The 17,185-nt window shown below is 40.8% G+C and overlaps 1 protein-coding gene and 1 non-coding gene across 2 annotated transcripts in view; both read left to right on the top strand.

Moving 5' to 3' along the window:
• ABHD3 (abhydrolase domain containing 3, phospholipase) overlaps positions 1–8,477 on the top strand; it is a 44,725-nt gene extending 36,248 nt beyond the window's left edge. Inside the window, exons 6-9 of the mRNA XM_047793888.1 lie at positions 1,424–1,597; positions 3,163–3,211; positions 3,299–3,464; positions 7,615–8,477. Of these exons, the coding sequence (XP_047649844.1) occupies positions 1,424–1,597; positions 3,163–3,211; positions 3,299–3,464; positions 7,615–7,793 (568 nt within the window). The 3' untranslated portion in view covers positions 7,794–8,477. The remainder of the gene's footprint in view (positions 1–1,423; positions 1,598–3,162; positions 3,212–3,298; positions 3,465–7,614) is intronic.
• Positions 717–821, top strand: LOC125134722 (U6 spliceosomal RNA). The gene has a single exon (XR_007136734.1). It is a non-coding gene; the product is annotated as a U6 spliceosomal RNA (small nuclear RNA).
• Positions 8,478–17,185: the final 8,708 nt, after the last annotated feature.

Genomic DNA, 17,185 nt, shown 5'->3' with positions numbered 1-17,185 from the left:
GATAAGGACAAATAGCAGTGGAGGGTAGGAAGAGAAAACAAGTGACACTAAAGGCCGGTTGCACTGCCATGATTCAGACAGTCTAACTCTGGACGAGGAGCCCCTGGAGACTTGCTGTCGGGTGCAAGGATACGTGGGCACCTGGATGCCCACCCTGACCAGTTACTCAGAATCTCTGGAGGTGAGACCCAGATTCCTACAGTAGTTTCAGAAACTCCTCATTTGATTCCAGTGTGCAGCCACATTTGAAAACCAGTCCTCCTGTGATCTTTCATCTCTGCCAGGGATTAGCAAACCACAGTCCAAAGCCCAGATCTGGCCAGCTGTCTGCTTTGGTACAGTGCCAGAGCTAAGAATGGTTATTACAGTCTTTAATGGTTGGAGAAATCAAAAGAATAACTATTTCATGACATGTGCAAAATATATGAAATTCAAATTTTAGTGTCCATATAGAATGTTTTGGTGAAACATGGCCATGTCCATTCATTCATGTATTGTCTACAGCTGCTTTCCAACTACAGTCCCAGAGTTAAGTAGTTGAAACTGAGATTATAGGCCCACTAAAGCCCCAAACATTTACTTCTTGGCCCTTTTTAGAGCAAGATTGTCTGAAACACCCCTCACGTAATAACTTAAATACTCAACTGGAGGCTGGGGCCCAGGGAGTTGCAAAATTTTAATAAATTCCTAATGTCACTTTGAAAAAAAGAAAAAGGGTACTTGCTTTGGCAGCACATATACTAATTGGAACAATACAGAGAAGATTGGCATGGTCGCTGCCCAAGGATGACGTGAACATTCTTGAAGCTTTCCATATTTTTCTGTACAGCAGAGATTGGCAAACTATTGTAAGTCAACTATACTTTAATAAAAGAAAATACATTAGAGAGTTCCCATCGTGGCTCGGTGGTTAGCGAACCAGACTAGCATCCATGAGGATGCGGGTTCAATCCCTGGCCTCACTCAGTGAGTTAGCGATCCGGCGTTGCCGTTAGCTCTGCTGTAGGTCGCAGAGACAGCTCAGATCCCAAGTTGCTATGGCTGTGGTGTAGGCTGGTGGCTATAGCTCCGACTGGACCCCTAGCCTGGAAACCTCCATATGCCACAGGTGTGGCCCTAAAAAGACAAAAAGAAAAAAATTAGGAAAGAAGAAAAAAATCACTCTTATGGTGGATTTTTCTTACATTTTATTTATAAAAAGATACTTATATAATAACTGTATGCTTTGTCACATTCTCATTATAGCTGACTGCAAGATAAGTAGATGAAAGTCAGAAAAGAATGAAGATATTTGCATGTTTTCCAAGATAAAGGGCTTAAACATTGGTTTATATTTTTCTTCTCCGTAAAGTCCACAATTAGTGGTGGGATTCTTGAGAGAGGACAAATTCGTCACTGAGTTTTCTGCTTTTCTTCATTTTAGAATGCTGCTTTTAAATTACCTGGGCAAAATTGGACCAAAAACTCCTTTGAAGGCAGCTGCAACTTTTTCAGTTGGTTGGAACACTTTCGCTTGCTCAGAATCATTGGAGAAACCACTGAACTGGCTGCTTTTTAATTATTATTTGACAACTTGCCTCCAGTCTTCTGTTAATAAGTAAGTCATCTTTACACCTGATGTCTCTCTAAACTTTTTTTTTAGGGCCACACCCACGGCATATGGAGGTTCCCAGGCTAGGGGTCTAATCAGCTATAGCTGCCAGCCTAGACCACAGCCTCAGCAACTCTGGATCCAAGCCGAGTCTGCAGTCTACACCACAGCTCATGGCAACACTGGATCCTTAACCCACTGAGCAGGGCCAGGGATAGAACCTGCAACCTCATGGTTCCTAGTTGGATTTGTTTTTGCTGTGCCACGACAGGGACTCCATCTCTAAACTTTTTGGATTACATGTCACAGCAAAAAGTTTTAAACCACAAGACTGCTAGTATATGTATATTTATGTTTGCAATATATGCATTAACTACTGCACCAAAATATTCTTTCCATTGTCAACATATACAAAAAGGAAAAGATGTTAAGTATAAGCTAAAAATATACATAAATGTTCTAGTGTTTTTTTTCTATACCCCAATAGATTACCTTGTGCGTCACCACAGCTTGTGGCAACACCAGATCCTTAACCCACTGAGTGAGGCCAGGGATCGAACCCACATCCTATTGGATACTAGTCAGGTTCCTTAACCACTGAGCCATGATGGGAACTCCTCAGCCCTCATGGTTCTTAACATTACCAAAATGCTGTCTTAGCATCAGTTTTTCTAAAATTGTTTAGGTATCTTCTAACAGTTAAATAGTTTGGTAACAAAGAACATGGAGATGTTTTTATTCATTTTTTTGATGACTGTTATCATGCATTTTTAAGTGAATTGACAAATTTAAACTCTAAATAAAAAGTGCAGTTAATTTGGAAAACCATGGTTATCCTGAAAGTTGACAAGGAAAAGTACTTTTTAAAAAATGTGCCTTGAAGTTCCTGTCATGGCTCAGTGGAAATGAACCCAACTAGAAACCATGAGGTTGAGGGTTTGATCCCTGGCTTCACTCAGTGGATTAAGGATCCGATGTTACCGTGAGCTGTGGTGTGGGTCACAGATGCAGCTCGGGTCTGGCGATGCTGTGGCTGTGGTGTCGGCTGGCAGCCACAGCTCCGATTAGACCCCTAGCCTGGGAACCTCCATGTGTCACTGGTGTGGCCCTCAAAAGACAAAAGACAGAAAAAAAAAAAAAAAAAGCCTTCTGGAAAGATCCCCTGTCATGGCTCAATAGTTAATGAACCTGACTAGTAACCATGAGTATGCAGGTTCAATCCCTGGCCTCACTCATTAAGTTAAGGATCTGGTGTTGCCATGAGCTATGGTGTATGTCGCAGATGCGGCTTGGATCTGGCATTGCTGTGTCTGTGGTATAGGTTAGCGGCTCTGATTCGACCCCTAGCCTGGGAACCTGCATATGCTGCAGGTGCAGCCCTAAAAAGGACAAAAAGACAAAAAAATAATAATAATAACTTCAGGACATATATCAATGTATCCTTTTCATGTCTGATTAAGTAAATATTCATTAACAACTTTATGCCCTAGTGCTAAGTTACTTATGTGTTTTAGGTATGTTTGAGATGGGAATGACCTTAATGTTTTACTTTTGAAATTCTTTTGTTCCAGGCACCGGCATATGTTTGTGAAACTAATTGACATGGATCATGTCATGAAGGTAGGAGAGAAACTTTATGTCATCCTTTCATTTCCTCTTTCAATTCTAAGAGTAAATGTAATCTTTTTTTTTTTTTTTTCTTCTCAGGCTAAATCCATCAGAGAATTTGATAAGCGATTCACAGCAGTCATGTTTGGTTACCGAACAATTGACGATTATTATACTGATGCCAGTCCAAATCGTCGACTGAAATCAGTGGGGATTCCAGTGTTGTGCCTCAATTCTGTGGATGATGTTTTTTCACCCAGTCATGGTAAATTAACATCTTTGTATACAATTTGACATGAATGAACCTTTAAAATACTGTTCTTTTTAGGAAAATACAAGGATAAGAAATAAAATGTCAGTCATATATTGTTTTCCACTGTGATAAATAAAAAAAGAACTTGAGGAGTTCCCGTCGTGGCGCAGTGGTTAACAAATCTGACTAGGAACCATGAGGTTGCGGGTTCGGTCCCTGCCCTTGTTCAGTGGGTTAACGATCCGGCATTGCCGTGAGCTGTGGTGTAGGTTGCAGACGCAGCTCAGATCCCAAGTTGCTGTGGCTCTGGCATAGGCCGGTGGCTACAGCTCCGATTTGACCCCTAGCCTGGAAACCTCCATATGCCGCAGGAGCGGCCCAAAGAAATAGCAAAAAGACCAAAAAAAAAAAAACTTGACACTCATAATTTAGTGTCTAAATATCTCAGATCACTTTACATATTTTTATACACCCTTATCTAGTCTACTGTGACATCCTCAGAACAAATTATGACTCTCAATATTTTGCTTGTTCCCAGAGTTCCCGTTGTGGCTCAGTGGTTAACGAACCCGAGCATCCGTAAGGATGCAGGTTCGATCCCTGGCCTTGCTCAGGGTTAAGGATCCAGCATTTCTGTGAGCTGTGGTGTAGGTGGCAGATGTGGCTCGGATCCCAAGTTGCCGTGGCTGTGGTGTAGGCCAGCAGCTACAGCTCCTATTGGACCCCTAGCCTGGGAACCTCCATATGCCACAGGTGCAGCCCTAAAAAGACAAAAGACAAAAAATATTTTGCTTGTTCTCACTTTTTTTTTCTTTCTTTTTTTGTCTTTTTGCTATTTCTTTGGGCTGCTCCCTCGGCATATGGAGGTTCCCAGGCTAGGGGTCGAATCGGAGCTGTAGCCCCTGGCCTACGCCAGAGCCACAGCAACGCAGGATCCGAGCCGCGTCTGCGACCTACACCACAGCTCACGGCAACACCGGATCGTCAACCCACTGAGCAAGGGCAGGGACCGAACCCGCAACCTCATGGTTCCTAGTCGGATTCGTTAACCACTGCACCACAGTGGGAACTCCCTGTTCTCACTTTTTATAACCTTTCATTCTTATCAAATAACTGTTCTTTGGACAGACTATGTTACAGTATCTTGGCCTCTAGAATACATTGTCATCACTTGTTTTATCTTCCAGAAGTTCTTATCCAGAAGGCTTTGGAATTTTCCTCTCCTTTTAATCTAGAGGAGAACTTGACTGAGACTTAGATATCTCAATGAGTATAGCACCTTTGGACTATAAGGTCATTTTCAAGGGAAACAGCCTGTTTTCTCCCTGAATACTGGATAAAAGTATGGCCAAATTTAACTTCCTAGCTCTATTAATTCAAGAAATATGGAATTTGGTAACAAAGCTGTATGTGCATGTGTTCATACACTAAAGCAATATAAGATGCCTAGAAGTAACTTAAATATAAGTAGACTTAACCTCTAATTTTTTTCTAATGAATTTTCACAAAGTTTTTTATAAAATGTTTTCTCCTTATTTCTCCCCTAAATTATTTTTCATTACTCAATGACTTTATTACATTTATAGTTGTACAATGATCATCCCAATCCAGTTTTATAGTATTTCCATCCCACACTCCCAGCACATCCCCCACTCCCCATCTCCCCTAAATTCTTTTAAAACATTTTCCCAAGAATTTCATTTAAAAAAAATTATTTTGGCTAAAAACACAGTACATTGTATTGTCAAAGTTTCAGAAAGTCCCCAAAGTTTTTTTTAAAAAATCACTGACCATCTCTCTAGTGGATATCATTTTATTGTATGATTTGTGACTAAATCACAGGTGGCTTTAGATGACTGGGACTTTTGGTCTTTGACTACAAATCAGAAAATTACACTGTGAACTTTAATATCAGTTGAATTACGTGGAGATTATTTAACCTTTTTCATCAAATTAACAAGGTCTTGTATTTCTCCATCTATTTTTATGTTTCACAGGCTCTTCTTCCACCAATAGAAATTTCCTAGCTTTTAACTTGACCCACTTGGTTGAAGTTTAAACTATTCCTTATTCTTTCCCAAGCCCTTAAAATCATCTCACCACGCTGAAATAGTGGACAATTGTCTGTGTTCTGAGAGCACAGGCAGCCAGTATCTTTCACATGACTGGTACATGGCCCAGCCTTTTGTTCTTCTGATATGACTGTGACTATCAGTGTTAGAAATTTCTGAAATTGGGGCTCTTAATAATCCCATCAGAGGCAAGTGAAGCACTCAAAGTCCTTAATGTGAGGTGAAAAAGGAAAAGCAAAAATAGTATGTCATTTCACCTGCTCCTCCCCTTAAGCTCTCACACCTGATCCCAAGATAGATGTTTGTGGTTTTTAGGTGTGACTGGATAAGGATATGAGTTCAGGGCCTATTTAGGACAAGGATTAGGCTTCCTAGGCCTTGATTTAAGGTCTTTAGCTTTATTCTTCAAGGGATGTAGTGAGAGGTCCAACTTAGAGCATCATCTAAACAGGCAGTTTGGGTCCAGCAGTGGCTCTATCTTGGAAGGGTCTCAGTTCTCCTGTAGTGTGTTAGTTTACATTCCTTCGTTGGAAGGGTGTGGGGTAGGGAGATCTTACCTTTAATGAACTCATTTACCTGTAAGACTCTACCCAGGATGTGAAGGTCTAATTATTGCATCAACCATGTTATCTTAATTAGAGATATAAGATGTAGCAGTATCTTTAATCAGACATTTCTCCTTCTCATACCAGATTGTGATCCAGTACAGATCACAACCCACATTGTGTACCCACAGCATGTTGAAGTTCCCAGTCCCAGTATGGAACCTGCAGCACAGCAGTTATGATGCTAAATCCTCAACCACTAGGCCACCAGAAAACTCCATTATAGATCCTAAATCAAAACATTTTCACTGTTTGAGCTCTAACCCAGGGTTGGGGGGAGAATAAAAATAAATAATTCATGTCCTTTAAAGTTTTTTGGGTTTTTTGGTTTTTTGATTTTTTGTTTGTTTCTTTTGTTTTGTTTTTTAGGGCTACACCCATAGCATATGGAGGTTCCCAGGCTAGGGGTCCAATAGGAGCTGTAGCCACCGGCCTACACCACAGCCACAGCAACTCTGGATCCAAGCCACGTCTGTGACCTACACCACGGCTCACGGCAATGCTGGATCCTTAACCCACTGAACAAGGACAGGGATAGAACCTGCGTCCTCATGGATGCTAGTCTTGTTCATTAACCACTGAGCCACAATGGGAACTCTGTTCACCATTTTTTTTTTTTCTTTTTTACTTTTTTTTTTTGGTCTTTTTTGCCATTCTTGGGCCATTCCCACGGCATATAGAGGATCCCAGGGTAGGGGTCTAATCGGAGCTGTAGCTGCCGGCCTATGCCAGAGCCACAGCAACTCGGGATCTTGAGCCACGTCTGCAACCTACACCACAGCTCATGGCAACTCCGGATCCTTAACCCACTGAGCAAGGCCAGAGATCGAATCCGCAAGCTCATGGTTCCTAGTCAGATTTGTTAACCACTGCACCACGACGGGAACTCCCATTTCTTGAATTATTAATTTCTCAAAACAAAGCTGGACCTATACTTTTGTGTCAAGATTAAATACTTGGTTTGGATTGATTCCTCCAAAAATAATGTGAAATGATATGAACATGAACTGGTATAAAAAAATAGGTGATTGATATAAATTAGTCAGACTTACTCCATTAGCCATGCTCATTACAAATGTTTGTTTGTTTTTTGTCTTTTTGCCTTTTCTAGGGCTGATCCCACGGCGTATGGAGATTCCTAGGCTAGGGGTCTAATCGGAGCTGTAGCCACTGGCCTACACCAGAGCCACAGCAACGTGGGATCCGAGCCACATCTGCAACCTACACTACAGCTCATGGCAACGCCGGATAGTTAACCCACTGAGCAAGGCCAGGGATTGAACCCTCAACCTTGTGGTTCCTAGTCGGATTCGTTAACTACTGAGCCACCATGGGAACTCCACAAATGTTTGTTTGTTTAATGGTGTTTTAGTTTATAGAGATTGGAACTGATAAAGGTGTATACTTTTCCAAACAACAACTGGTAATAATTATATATATTTTCTCTTTTTCCCTTCTCTGACCCCTCCCCCATTTTTCATCAAGCTATTCCAATAGAAACTGCTAAGCAAAACCCTAATGTCGCTTTGGTCCTTACTTCTTATGGAGGTCACATAGGTTTTCTGGAGGGAATCTGGCCAAGGCAGTCCACGTACATGGATCGAGTCTTCAAGCAGTTTGTGCAGGCCATGGTTGAACACGGACATGAACTCTCTAGTATGTAGTTCTTCTGGGGCATTTTGTCTGAACCACTGTAGGAAGGTAGCTCAGCTTAGTGCACAAACCTTAACTACTGTATATAAAGCAAATAAGCCAGCAGGGGTTAAAGAGGTCCAGAATGACATACAAAAACTACTTTTGGGGGAAACAACTTTGTAGCAAGAAATAAAATATAGATTTAGATGGTAACTTACGTAGATTTTATTTTTCCTATGCCTTACCACGTTTGACCTTAAGTAAAGTAGTACAAACATGGAATTGCACTTAACCAAAACTATTGTATGAAAAGATTTTAATTCCTCAGGGTTTTAATTTAGGCTAGTATTTTTTTAGATTACTTATTTTAGGTGATATATTGTCCTTTCATAATTGTTAAGGAGACTTTTGTTGTTTGAGTGTAAGTTATAAGTGGGCACATTCCTAAGGGTATTTATACCTAATGATGGCAGCCTACAAACTAAAATAAGATAAAATGCAATGTGCTGAATCTTTTATGTATTTTAACTTTGAAAGGCAAATGCAACAATGTTAGACTGACTTCTGTACATGCTCTTTTACTCTGATAATATTAAAGCTGATTTATGTTTTATAATGATTATAGTTCACATGCTTATTTTTAAAATAGTACATATGCATACATATATAACATATATAGTATTATATTAAATAAATTGTACCATTTTAAATCATTTCTTTGTGAGGTGGTTTTTGTTTTTGTTTTTGTTTTGTTTTGTTTTTTTGCCCATGTCTCATGCATGTGGAAGTTCCTGGGCCAGGAATCAAACCTGCACCACAGCAGTGACCCAAGCCACAGCAGTGACAACACCAGATCCTTAACCTGCTGAACCCCACAGGAACTCCTTTGTGAGTTTTTATCCACAAAAATGTAGTCCTTAGAAAGTAATTTATGATAATTTCATAAATGCATTAGTAAGAAATATTAAAATGGTTTGTTGCACTGTTTCCAGAATATTGGGCTTCTGCCATTCATACCAATTAAAAATTCTTTCAGCTAGGAGTTCCCGTTGTGGCTCAGTGGTAAAAACCCGCCTAGTATCCATGAGGACATAGGTTCCATCCCTGGGCTCACTCCGTGTGTTAAGGATCTGGCATTTCCCCAAGCTGCTGTGTAGTCTGCAGACTCAGCTTGGATCTGGTGTTGCTACGGCTGTGGTGGCCGGCCCTAAAAAGAAAAAAAAAACTCAGCTGTAGGAAATGCATCTAACAGTTGCTGAGACCAGCTCAGCAGGGTGGGGCTGAGGAACAGGTGCTATAGAACTTAAGGAAAAAAGTTAACATAAAACAAGACACAGAGACATTTATCTTAAGTAAAGGTGGGAACTGGGGACTCAAGTTCTCAGGGACCAAGAGCCCTGCCTCAAGAAACCACACCGCTTTTATTGTGCTCTTTAGATGAGATCAAGTGAGGAGTGGCTGTGGGTGGATGATATAGGGTTTGTTTACTATTATATAAGTTCTTTTACTATATTAAAAGCCACTTAGCTGGTAAAAGGTTAAGCTCTTACTCTGACCTCTAGGCACATAACAGTTCTTAAGCTTAAGTCATTTACCAGCACTGTGACTGTTTTTCAAGCAGGAAGATGGGATAAAGTAAAGAAGGACAAAATGGAGTTTTCAGAGAAATGTCTCGCAACAGTGACTTGGGAATAACAATATTTAACAACATTACATCACAGGAAGTCTCCAGGTAAGCAGGTCAGGGCTGATGTAGGTGTTTACCACGGTCATCAGAGACCCAAGCACTTTCTATTGCCACATCCCTAGCAGGCAGAGTAGCTAGTTATCTCTAGACACAGGACATCACATTTGTATTCAGAGAAGAGAAAGAGGGAAGGAGTGGGGCCAGACACATCTTCCCCTTTGGGAAAGTGAACGCTTTCTCAGAAGACTTGGCTTGTATCTACCAGCCAGATCTGTGTCAAATGGTCGCCCTGGTTTGAGGGAGGCTGGGAAATCAAGTATATAAACTTTTCCAATTGCAGTGGAGACAGACAAAGGAGAAGGGAAAGGCTAGCCAGGCAATAGCAATATCTTCCATATAGTTCAACATCTTTTCCTACTATTTCCACCGTTTAAAAAATGTATTTTGTATCACGTTAAGAAAACCATGTAATAAAAGTATATTAACACAGAACTGTTTACTAAAAATGCCACCTTTTGGAGAGTTAGTGTTAATGTACTCTCGTAGATACCCTGTAACCGTGTCTAGAATGAAAGCACTGATAATGCCAGTGATTTTCTTTCCTTTCAGCATACATTCCGATTCAATAGTAATAACTCTCATGTTCAGGTGGGGCTGATCTTATAGATTTTAAACAAATTATATCAGGAAGATTGTCCCCCTTGGCCATTGTCAGAACTGGCGAGGTAGCTCACACAAAAATTAATTCCAGCTAGATGAAAGAGAGAAGCATTTTTTAATTTATAAAAGTCCAAATGAAAATGTGGAAGGTTTTTATAATTTTTAGAATTAGAAGTCCTTCTTAAGCAAAATATAAAAATGAGAAGCCACAAAGAACAAAACCAACAGATACATTCACATAAAGATTAAGAAAAAAAACTTCAGTTCTACAAAACCACCATAACCAAAATTAAAATACAAATGGCAGGAATTCAGTTGTGGCTCAGCAGTAATGAACCCGACTGATATCTGTGAGGACGCAGGTTCAATCCCTGGCCTCGCTCAGTGGGTTAGGGATCTGGTGTTGCCGTGAGCTGTGGTATAGGTCACAGACACAGCTTAGATCACGTGTTGCCATGGCTGTGGTATAGGCCAGCGGCTACAGCTCTGATTCGACCTGTAGCCTGGAACTTCCATATACCATGGATATGTCCCTAAAAAGACCAAAACAAACAAGAAATATTTGCAGTATATACAGGGCTAATATATCAAATAGCTAAAGAACCCCTAAAAATTAGTAATGAAATATCTGATTGAAAATTGGTCAAAATATATAAAAAAGACACTCATAAGAAAAATAAGTTTATAATACGGTGAATAGGGAGTTCCTGTTGTGTCACAGTGGTAACAAATCTGACTAGGAACCATGAGGTTGCAGGTTCGAGCCCTGGCCTCCCTCAGTGGGTTGAGGATCCAGCCTTGCCATGAGCTATGGTGTAGGTCACAGACAGGCTCAGATCTGGCGTTGATGTGACTGTGGTGTAGGCCAGTGGCTACAGCTCCAATTCAACCCCTATCCTGGGAACCTCCATATGCCATGGGTATGGCCCTAAAAAGACAAAAAGACCAAAAAATAAAAAAAAATTAAAAAATAAGGTGAATAATCTCACTAGTAACTTAGGAAATGAAAATTTTTAAAACAGGGATATTTGTGACCATTGGAGTTCCCGTCATGGAATCCAACTAGCATCCCTGAGGATGTGGTTTCGATCCCTGGCTTCACTTGGTGGGTTAAGGATCTGGGGTTGCTATGGGCTGTGGTGTAGGTTGCAGACATGGCTCAGATCCCGAGTTGCTGTGGCTGTGGTGTAGGCCAGTAGCTGCAGCTCCAATTCTACCCCTAGCCTGGGAACCTCCATATGCCCTAAAAAGACCAAAAAAAAAAAAAATTGTGACCATCAAATTGTGAGTGTAATAACATACAGGATGAGTAATATACAAAGTTGGTGATAGTGTGGGGAAAGTTACCGAAATCATTGGTGGATATGTAAACTAGCAATTATTTTTTGGAAGACAAAAAATTTGACAGTATTAAAGTACAAAAGCAACCATGTTTAGCAATTCCAATTTGAAGAATCTACCCTATAGGATAGGAATAGCTATAGGAAAAGCTAGCAAGGATGTGTAAATATATAGGTTTGTTGCTGCTCGGGACATTTAGGATAACATACTCAGTGAGAAAGTGGGTAAGTTATGACACATTCACAGAATATAACGAGCAAAAATAATGAGGTAGTCCTTTATATACTGATTTATAAAGCTATTTCTGATCAACTAATAAAACAATTTGTTGGTTCATACGTATTATCTCAGTATAAACAAAAACAAAATACAGCAATACATGCGTGTGATGTGTGTTATGTTAGTTACAATGAGATGAGCATTTTCAAGCGTTAATTCTTTTACACGGAGGGTAAACGATTCTCAACAGTTGTTTCTCCAATACTAATAAGCTCTGAGAAAGAAGGACTATCTTTTCAATATGTCTACATCCCAAGCACTTAGCATACTGCATGGAACAGTGTAGGTCCTTAGCATCTGCTGGGTAATAGTGGTTTATGTAAGAATGAAAATATTGGGTGTTCCTGTTGTGGGGTGCAGCAGAAACTAATCCAACTAGTATCCATGAAGATGCAGGTTGGATTCCTGGCCTCACTCAGTGGGTTAAGGAGCAAAAAAAAAAAAAAAAAGAAAGAAAAAAGAAACTACTACCTTGTAAGCCTCTTCTCTATTTTGAAGAGTCAATTTGAAGTGTATTCTGGAATTTTTCCAGCTGATTACTCAGTTTCTATTGATTATTGTCGCCATAAAACATTTATTCAAAGCTTCCTTCCAGAGCATTGCTTTTTGTTTTGTTTTGTTTTTTTAAGGGCCACACCCTCGACTTTTGGAATTTCCCAGGCTAGGGGTCAAATCGGAGCTATAGCTGCTGGCTTATACCACAGCAACATAAATTCTGAGCTGCGTCTTTGACCTACACCACATCTCATGGCAACACTGGATCATGGACGCATTGAGCAAGGCCAGGGATGGAACCTGCATCCTCATGGATACTAGTCAGATTCATTTCCACTGCACCACAACAGGAACTCCCAGTGCATTGCTGTTGAAGTAGGGATACAAATGGATACACTGGCTTTTTCCCCCTTTATTTCCCTTTTGGCAGTTTCTATACATAATATCTCAAACCCAGTGCATACACACATACGTATTGCTACAGGCCCGTCCCCAGCCCGTCCCCAACAAGGGTCTGCCTTCCTGGTGTTGTTTGAGCTGAGACTGAATTTGGGTCAGAGGCAAAGGAAAGTTTTATTCTTCTATTAAAGAACAGAGACTTTACCTACTCTCGGTGGGTGGGCTGCTTTATAAGGATCTGGGGGCGCGGGGCGGGGGGGGGGCGCGGGGCGAGGTTCTCGCGAGGCAGGCACAGCAGCGGCTGTGCTGTTGGGGCAGGTGTCTCTGCCCACAGCCCGGGGCCACCATCTTGGATTGAGTGTCCTGTGCAGCCTTCTGCTCACAGCCTGTCAGCGCACCCAGCTGAGGTGCTGGCGCAGCCATTTCACACAAGGAACTCCAGCCTGAAGTGCGGGGTTTGACGCCTCTGAATGCTGCGTCCTGCGAGCAAGGGGAACTATACTAAGCACAAAGGAAAAGAAGAAAAAAAAAGTTTAGACTTTATTACCCAGCTTCTACTTTTATTTCCAGGGAATTGTTAATGGGCTTTGCTGAAGACAGTTTTATAGAACAAAAGTTACTATGTGCAATAGTCATAGTGCAATATTTGCTCATATTTTGCAGCCCATCTTATTCTAGTCTTATCTATTTTATTTTCAACTATCCTATTTTCATTCTTTAAGAGAAAATGAAAAACTCTTTTCAGTTCTTAAATCTGGGCCATGGGTGTACGGAACTCACTGCATTCTTCTCTCTACTTTTGGGGTTTTTTTTTTTTTTTTTTTTTCGGTCCTTTTAGGGCCCAACCCACAACATATGGAGGTTCCCAGGCTAGGGGCTGAATTGAAGCTGGAGCCGCCCGCCTACACCAGAGCCACAAGCAGCGCTAGGTCAGAGCTGCGTCTGCGACCTACACCACAGCCTACACCACAGCTCACAGCAATGCCGGATCCTTCACCCACTGAGCAAGGCCAGAGATCGACAGGGCAACCTCATGGTTCCTAGTCGGATTCGTTTCTGCTGTGCTACGACGAGAACGCCTCTCTACCTTTTGTGCTTTTTAAAAACGACTCTAGGAGTTCCCTTGTGGTGCAGCAGGTTAAGGATTAAGCATTGTCACTGCAGCATCTTGGGTCGCTGCTGTGACATGGGTTCAGTCCTTGCCCTGGGAACTTCCACATGCTGTGGTGTGGCAAAAAAATAAATAAATAAAAATCAATTAAAAAATTACTCTAAAAATGCACTTTTGAGGAGTTCCTGTCGTGGCTCAGTGGTTAAAGAATCTGACTAGGAACCATGAGGTTGCAGGTTCAATCCCTGGCCTTGCTCCGTGGGTTAAGGATCCAGCGTTGCCGTGGGCTGTGGTGTAGGTCGCAGACGTGGCTCGGATCCCGTGTTGCTGTGGCTCTGGCATAGGCCGGTGGCTACAGCTCTGATTCGACCCCTAGCCTGGGAACCTCCATATGCCTCGGGTACGGCTCTAGAAAAGGGCAAAAAGAGAAAAAAAAAATGCACTTTTGAAACCCACTAATGTGTTGCAATCTGCAGTTTGAAAAACCATGGAATTCTGGAAGTTACTAGAAGTTAAAAGAAAAAAGTCACTATTGTCTATGGCAGTGTCAAGCTTAGTTAATAGCTTCTTTACTTCTCTGCTTTTCTCCAGCAGACTGAGCACATTGAAGACAAGAAATATGTTCTTTGCTCTTCATCTTATCCCCTGCGGCCAGCACAGTGGCAGCCTCATATTAGGTGTATTTTTAATTAATGATAATGAATACTTAGTGATATTTGAAATTTAGGCCCTGACGCTGACATAATGGTACATCTTACATACAAATCAGGGGTGAAGAAAGGAGGGATTTTTTACAACCTTTTCCCAAGTCAGAACATCTGTTAAAGCAGTCTGGGGAATTCCTGCTGTGGCACAGTGGATTAAAAACCTGACTGCAGGAGTTCCCATCGTGGCTCAGTGGTTAACGAATCTGACTGGGAACCATGAGGTTGCAGGTTCAATCCCTGGCCTTGCTCAGTGAGTGGGTTAAGGATCTGGTGTTGCGGTGAGCTGTGGTGTAGGTCGAAGACACAGCTCGGATCCCGCATTGCTGTGGCTCTGGCATAGGCTGGTGGCTGCAGCTCCGATTCGACCCCTAGCCTGGGAACCTCCATATGCCCGCGGGTATGACCCTAAAAAGACAAAAAGACATAATAAATAAATAAAAATATTTTAAAGGGCAGTCTGTTTCCCCTGCAGACTTCGATGTCAAAATGGTAATTTGTATTTATTTATTTTTACGGCCGCACCTGCGGCATATGGAGGTTCCCAGGCTAGGGGTCAAATCAGAGCTACAGCTGCTGGCCTACACCACAGACACAGCAACGGGGAATCCAGCCGTGTCTGTGACCTATACCACAGCTCACAGCAACGCTGGATCCTTAACCCACTGAGCGAGGCCAGGGATGGAACCCGCAACAAATGAATTCGTTCCTAGTTGGATTCATTTCCACTGCGCCACGATGGGAACTCCAGAATGGTAATTTTTAAAAATCTCACTGTTGGCCTGAACCTATAAAAGTGCTAGTCATAAGGTAAACACTTCTTAGAACTGAATTTGGAGTCAGTGAGGACAATTTGAAGTTCAGGTGATAAGGCATACTTAGGAAATATACTATTTTAATTCCAGTTCTCATTTAAAAGACAGTCTTGGTCCTAACTTTTTCTACATGTAGGCCAAGATATAGAATAGAAGCTGGTGTTACTTCTGTGATATAATGTTGATATCAATATCAATAGTTAATGCATTGATATTTACTGATGCAGTAAAAATTGCTGTATATAATTGATTTTATTGTTTTTCTTTTAAATTTTTTTTTTTTTTTTTTTTAAGGGCCACACCTGAAGCACATGGAGTTCCCAGGCTAGGGGTCGAACCAGAGTTGCAGCCACTGGCCTACATCACAGCCACAGCAACTCTAGATCCGAGCCATGTCTGCGACCTACAGCACAGCTCATGGTAAGGCTGGATCCTTAACCCACTGAGCGAGGCCAGGGATCGAACCCACAACCTCATGGTTTCTAGTTGGATTCATTTCTTCTGTGCCGCAACGGGAACTCCTTAATTTTTGTTTCTAAGCAAAGAGAATGCTGTTTATATATTCAAGGCCTCATGATGATAAAAATGATGTTTTATGCTGTTGTCATATGCATTATAAAGCTGTGAATTATTCAGCCGTGCTATTTGACCCTATTAGTACTGAAACTAAGAGGTACTTTTTCTGGCTCTATTCTCCAACCACCTAAATGTGAGAATTACTTTGAAAAAAGTAAAAGGCAAGAATTTGACAAAACTAATTTACCTCATTGAATATCTCTTTTAAATAAATGTAATAACTTGAATCAAATATGAAAGACTTGGGGGAGGGGGAGGGAGTTGGATGGATGGGGAGTTTGGGGTGAGTAGATGCAAACTATTGCATTTAGGACAGATAAGCCATGAGGGCCTGCTGTATAGCACAGGGAATTATATTCAGTCACTTGTGATAGAACATGATGGAAGATATGAGAAAAAGAATGTGTATATATATGTATATATGTATAACTGGGTCACTTTGTTGTACAGAAATTGACAGAACATTTAAATCAATTTTAATGAAAATTTTAATAAGAAATGCTTCACTGTCAGTTAAGACAATGACACAGTATTAATTTATTACCAAACAATTGCATATTTGTACCATCTATAAAATGTTGTCATCCTCCCAGAGTTAATGCTGATACCCATATTTTGCAAACAGTGCAATAATCATATCTGCTCCATCTGTACTAGTTAAGTTTATTGTTGATTATATTACCAAGGACTCAGTAGCAGCTGGATATGAATAGACAGGCTACCAGCATATCAAGAGATCTGAATGATCACAAAAAAGCATTATTCTTTTCAAACTGTCAACTTGCTAATTGGTTTCTGTAAATTTTAAATATCCAATTTATCTGCCTCTGGGCAAAAAGTTTCAGATTCTTTTTCTCTATTTTTCCAAGCTCATAGTGCAGCATGCATAGCTTAATTCTGGGGCTCTCACTACAGTTTATTTCTTCTAATGCCACACGGAAGTGCTTCTATATGGCCTTTGAAACCTCTAGATTTTCTTATCAAAGTTAAAGGGACGCTTTGAGAAACATGATGTAGAATAAACTATTATATATGTTGTCATGATATATATTCTAGAATATATGAGTAATGTTATAGACAAGATATCAATATAGAAACTTTAAAATGCCTAATACTCTCTATATTTCCTAGAGCTCTTTATAATTATTAATCATAGTTCCTAATATTTTTAAGATCATTTCTTGGGAAAGAAATTTGGGCTTGAATTCAGAACACTTGAGACTGATTCTTGGCTCTGTTGCTAATTCACCATTTGACCTGAAGCAAATACTTTATCCTTTCCAGGCTCTGATTTCTTCATCTGTAAAATGCAGATGTAATATCAAGGTTACAGATTTATTATGAGGATCAAAGA

The sequence above is a fragment of the Phacochoerus africanus genome, chromosome 8 (assembly GCF_016906955.1).
Source record: "Phacochoerus africanus isolate WHEZ1 chromosome 8, ROS_Pafr_v1, whole genome shotgun sequence".
NCBI classification, from domain to species: Eukaryota; Metazoa; Chordata; class Mammalia; order Artiodactyla; family Suidae; genus Phacochoerus; species Phacochoerus africanus.
This window is presented reverse-complemented; position numbering and strand designations above follow the sequence as displayed.